The sequence below is a fragment of the Teleopsis dalmanni genome, chromosome 2, assembly GCF_002237135.1.
Source record: "Teleopsis dalmanni isolate 2A chromosome 2, ASM223713v2, whole genome shotgun sequence".
Taxonomy (NCBI): domain Eukaryota; kingdom Metazoa; phylum Arthropoda; class Insecta; order Diptera; family Diopsidae; genus Teleopsis; species Teleopsis dalmanni.
The window spans coordinates 66,602,233-66,608,577 of NC_051847.1; the positions used below are offsets into that span (position 1 = coordinate 66,602,233).

The 6,345-nt window shown below is 30.2% G+C and overlaps 2 protein-coding genes across 2 annotated transcripts in view; one reads left to right on the forward strand and one right to left on the reverse strand.

Annotated features, from left to right (window-relative positions):
* Nucleotides 1–6,345, reverse strand: part of LOC119674755 (protein dead ringer-like) — a 162,226-nt gene that overhangs the window by 66,604 nt on the left and 89,277 nt on the right. The window lies entirely within an intron of this gene.
* LOC119678114 (protein dead ringer-like) lies at nt 3,884–5,144 on the forward strand. Its single transcript, XM_038089777.1, has 2 exons — nt 3,884–4,363; nt 4,433–5,144. Exons 1-2 carry the CDS (start codon nt 3,901–3,903, stop codon nt 4,873–4,875), a joined length of 906 nt encoding a protein of 301 aa, XP_037945705.1. The 5' UTR covers nt 3,884–3,900; the 3' UTR covers nt 4,876–5,144.

A 6,345-nucleotide genomic window follows, 5' to 3' on the forward strand; every position in this document is an offset into this window, starting at 1 on the left:
TTATAGAAATCTAGAGACACGTATAAACACAATTAAAAATGGCAAAGAATGGTGGAAGCTAGTTAAAGAGCTAAGAAATAGGCCTTTAATAAATGAGGTACGAATTGCACCAAATGAGTTTAAGACACACTTTGAAAATCTTCTTAATCACACGCAAACGGCGAAAGATGTGCATTATGCTCCAAACTTTATAGAAATAGACGAGCTCGACAAACCTATAATGGTGGGTGAGATATTGCAGGTCTTGAAAAAAGCGAAAGACGGAAAAGCACCAGGTTTAGATAGAATCCCTTACGAATTTTACAAAAATGCAAATACGGAATTTTTAGAGCAACTCGCGAAGGCATACAACCAAATGTACGACTCAGGAAGGGCAGATTCAAGTTCTGAACCGAGTATAATATTTCCAATACACAAGAAGGGAGATAGTTCAGTTGTAACCAATTATAGGGGTGTGGCATTTATGAACACAAAAGCAAAAATATTGATGGGTGTGCTCAATGAAAGATTATCCAGTTGGGTTGAAAACAATAACATCATGTCTGAATACCAAGCAGGATTTCGTAAAAACTATTCCACGGTTGACAACCAATACAATCTAACATCCATCGTAAAGTTGAAATTTAATGAAAAAAAGAAAGTATACGCTGTGTTTATAGATCTAAAGGCGGCTTTTGATAAAATCGCTAGAAAATTACTTATGTACAAACTGAGGAGCATAGGCGTTTCAAGCAAATTTGTAGATTTTATTGAGCAGATTTACGAGACGACAAATTCGGTAGTTTGGAACGGAAGCGAAGTATCTGACAGTTTTAGCACAATTTCTGGTGTCAAACAAGGTTGTTTGCTTTCCCCCCTTCTGTTTGCGTTATATCTCAACGACTTACACGATTATTTGGACGGTGGTTTGCAGGTGGAAGAACTGAATATAAGGCTGTTGTTATATGCAGATGATATAGTCATCTTGTCCGATGATGCAGAAACGCTACAGAAAATGATATGGAATCTTGAAACATACTGCGACAGTTGGAATTTAGAGGTAAATTTAGCCAAATCGGCAGTCATGGTGTTTAGAAAAGGCGGTAGGCTGTCTAGTAGAGAAAGGTGGACATACAAAGGGGAAGTGCTTAAAATAGTCGCTGAATATACATATTTAGGGGTAACGCTCACGCCAAAAATGATATTTAAAAAACACCTGGAAAACAGGAATATATCTGCAAAATCAAGCATAAATGCCACTTGGAGTACGTATTTAAATAACGATAAAATTTCAATCAGGGCAAAGTGGCAAATGTTCAATGCTATTTGTAGAGCCATACAAGGCTATGCGGCGCAAATTTGGGGAAGTGACATGTTTAGCGAAATAGACAAATTACAATGCTACTTCTTCAAAAGAATTTACAGGCTTCCCAATTTCACTCCAACCTACGCCATAATGCTGGAATCAAATATGGAAAGCGGGCATTTGTACACAATGGACTTGCATTTAAGATACGTCTACAAGACTTTGTTTGAATATAATGAAAGGAGATTGGCAAGAATATTGTCACAAAAAGTTCTGCAAAAAAATGTATTTTGGGCAGAGAGACTAAACGTTTTGGGAAATGAGTCAAGCCTAGTTTGGAATGATGAAACAACAAGCCAAGAATGGAAGAACAATAATTTCGTATTATTAAATCACTTAAAAGTGGAAAACAGAGTAAAAATGTGGCGAAAAGCATTGAGAAGTGAAAGCAGAATTTATAAGTACCTAGACCATAACTTGGGGGCTCAATATTTTACAGAAAGCTTCAGTCGTGCGCACATAATGTGGATTTTTAAGGCGAGATGCGACTTAATTCATTTAGATGGCAAATACAATAGAAACTGTACACTGTGCAATCTCAATGAAACGGAAAGCATACAGCACTTCTTAGGCCGCTGTCCTATATTAAGGCCGTTTAGACGAATTTGTTTTGAGAGAGAAACGTTAGTGGAAGAGGAAGTAATCAATGTGCTTAATGGGGAAAATGATCCTAACTGGAAAAAATTGATTAACTATATTACTAGTGCTTTAAAATACAGAAAACTAATTATAAATGAATTTAATACTTTTTAATTAATATTTAAAAGCATATACAATTAATTTAAATTCTGTATAATTCCTTTTTTGTATTGTAAATATAAATTAAGTTTGTAAATTTAAATTTTAAATTTTGTAAATTCTTAATTTTAATTTTGTAAATTTTAAATTTTAATTTTCTAAACGTTATACAAGAAAGTAAATTTATTTTAAACCAACATCTCCGACAGACGACTATAAGTCATTGTCGTATTCTTTGTTTGTTCAATTCAATATTTTTAAGTAACTATAATGTTTTTAGACTTAAGGCTTATTACTTATTTATGTTAAAAAATTTTTTTTTGAAATTGAATAATAAAGAATCTAATCTAATCTAATCTAATCTAATCTATATTTGAATTATTTATTAATGAAATAAAAAATTTACTCTAATATTATTTTATTAATATTATAAATTAATTTTGATTTCACTTCATTAATAAATAAAATTTTTATATTTAATATCGGCTGGCTGACAATTCAATTTTTCAAATAATACACAACTTTTTAAATTAATTTTCAAATTTTTTTTTAAAAAATCAAAAATTTAAAAGATAAATATAGATTATAGTCGTAATATTGGTGAAAATAAAGTTGTGTGTTATTTAGTTTAAAAATATAAAAAGTTTAGTATTATTTAAACAATTAACCAATCAGCCTGTTTGAAAAATAAAAATAATAAATAATAAATTTTGGCTATTAAAACAATAAATTATTAATCAATTAAAGTTAAAGAAATAATGAAATCATACATTAATGAAAAATTTTTATATTAAATATATAAAATTATTTTTTTTTTTGTATTACAAAATATAAACAAAAAGCAAATTCGATAAAGCAATACAATATATTACGAATATTTGTATTTGTAAGTATTTTGGTAGAGTCAAGAATTTTGAACAGTTTTTTTAAAATTTACTTTATGCCTATATATTGTAACTAACTTCTCAAGATATCGGGATTAGTTCGTAAAGTGTTTACATTGATTAGACAATATAGGAAAGACAAACGTCTCCACAATATACAGTATTCTCTTTGAGACCACGGTTGTACTGCAACAAAATTCTTAATATGCCTCGGAAAGTACGATGTCTTTCAAGACATATTCTAGTAAGAAATATTCTAGCTCAATTGATATCACAATATAGTTATTTGCTTAATAGTTAGTTATTATACACAAATGCGCTTATCCCCAATGTGTGTCCTAACTACAGATCTACCTATCATGTTGTCCCCCATCTATTTCCCAGCCCAACAAACCTTACTACAAAAATTTCTCCGTCTGAATGTTGGTTGACTTTAATTTAAACTCCACCAGTCTACAATCAATTCTTACCCCTAAACAATCCACCTCTACCTCAAACTACAACTACCTATCAATATCCTAACCCATGTAAACGTATTTGTAACTCCTTTCATGATGCTATATGCATCATAGAATACTGCGGGCTACAACAACAACACGAGACATATAGTGCGAAACAGAGTATGCAAGTTAAAAATTGATAAAATTTTTTTCACTTTAAAATCCGATAACTATGCTATATTGACATATAGCATAGTGAAGAGAGTTGTGCAAAATAATTGTGTTTATAGAAATTCATTGTCAAATGGAAGTATCCCTAAAATTGGATTCGTGTCCAACCATAATTTAACCATTATAGGGATATTTCTGATTATATGCATATTCACCTTAACAGATTATTTGTTCTTCATATGACATAGTGAAATGAAATATGATTTAATTCTTAATAAAACTTTTCTATTCTTTTGTGTAGGATCTGTTGCGTGGTGGTATTATGCCTTCTGGTTTTCCTGCTAGTTTCTATTTGCCACACGGTATGGCGGCAGCAGCTGCAGCTGCTAATTTTCACCACAGCACACATCGACAAGACTCTGATGTTGAGAACGAGGATGAATTGGATGAGGAAGGTGAACATAATACGACTGTGAATTCATCGAATGAAGATCAAGAGCGTCAGCGTCTAAATGGACATCATCATCATCATCACCACCACAACAGTAATGCCAGCGGTGTGATAACTGATAAATCAGATGATTCCGCTATAGAAAATTCACCATCCACATCAGCATCGGCGGGAAATGGTCACCTATCACCGGTAACCACAAAGAAGGCACTTCTAACAAAGACGCAACAAAGCAATTTAAATGAAACTAACGCCACCACATCAAACAAACAAATTAGTGCTCTGGAAACACTAAGTTTGTTGTCAGGTCTACAGTTTCAAGTAACGAGAAATGGTGAGTAGCATTAATATCTTTAATCTTTTTCAAAGTTAATAACTTTTTATTATTTTTTCACACGCTTAGGAACCAATGAAAATGGGGAACAACAACTCATTGTCAATCTTGAGTTGAATGGCATGAAATACTCTGGCGTGCTAGTTACAAACACGACAACAGCAACAAGTGGCAGCAGCATCAAAAGCAGTACAACAGCTAACATCACCAGCAGCCCGAGTAGCAACAAACATGGCAAGAAACGCGATCCGCTCAAGCAAGCACTTAACAGCAGCTTGCACAGTAATAAGGACAACAGCGAAAGTTTACATGCCAAGGACGACGATATAATGGATGAAGACATGGCGAATGAATTAACAGAAGCGGACGCAGACACAGAAACACTTGCCGACGCTGTAATACCCATGGAAGCAACACCACCAAAGGCTAAATTAAGTGCAACTACTGCAATTGCGGCAAATGGTGGCAACAATGTGTCGGCAACAATACAGGACGCATTAATCACAACTTAAAGTGCTACTACTCCTTTTGCTGTTGCAGCTAGCACTGCTGCTGCTTAATAAGGATTAGAGCAGTCCTTCAACAGTTCTAAATTGGAACTAACAAAATAAGTTAAAATTCTGCTGATTGCAAATTTGTTAAGTAGGATTTTTTTAAAAGAAAGTGTGGAGAAAACTTCATAATATTATTCCACTTTGATTTGGAAACAAATTTTAAAGCATGTTTTTAGGCTGTCCCAAAAATAAACATGATTTTATTTTATTGCGAACAATAATTTTTACCGTCTACTAAATGTTTGAAAAATAATTAAAAATAAGATTAATTAATTAAAATTAATTTAATAAAATTAATTCGATAAATTTAATTAAATAAAACTGAAAATTTGCAATAAAAACAAATAAGTCAGGAAGAAGCAAGTAACATATAAAAAGGAAAAATTTTAAAATTATTAAAAAAATAATTAAAACTAAATTATTTCAAACTAAAGAATCAAATCACTTCACTTAATTAAAAACTTTGCTTAAATAAATTAACATAATAAACTATTTTTTATGTCTATAGTTCGCATGTTCATAATTTTTATAAGAAAAAATTAATGTAAAACATAAAATGAGAAAATACCAAAGCTTAATATTTCTAAAGTAAGACGGAAACGGAAACACAACAAATGTCACACGCCATGCCATTATGTTTGAGCGTGTTTACCGAAGCACTTAAAAAAACCATTATTCCTGTTAGTTTTGTAATTAAACTTAAAATTAAAATATGTATATAGCAATTTATTTGCTTGTTTTGTATAAGAGTTTGTTTCAGATTTCTTACAATACATAATTTTATAATTTTATTTTTATTGTTACACATTGAAATCGACAGACCTTGTGTTTACTACTATTAATCACAAATGGTGTAAAACTCATGCCTTTTTTTTATATTTGTTTTTATGTTCTTATTAAAACTTAACACATGATTTCAAATTACAAGTTGAGCTATCATTAAATTTTATTAAATTATATAAAAATAAAGTAAAAATAATTGCATTATTGTTAAAGAAGTATGAGTAAAATTAATGTCATCTTATCAATTAGAAAAAACAATATTGTTAAATTGTTTTTATTTATTTACCACTTTTGACTAAAAATAAAAACCGCTTGAAGGAATAACAAGTAAAACAAAAAAACAATTATTTATATATATTAAAATATTCCCAATTAGCAAAAAGACAAGCTGGTACGACTTCATCACGTAGACATTAAATTAAATTAAATTATATTAAATATTACATGTAATTATTTAATATTATAGCTTAGTACATTTCACTAAAAATAAATTAAAATTTAAATGTAATTATTCAAATTAATTTTAATTATTTAATGAAAATATTATTTAGTTTAAGAATTTTTCAAATTGTTTACGAGTAGCAAAAAAGATGAGCAATTAATTAATATAATATAAGAATTAAATTAAATTAATTAATTAATTAA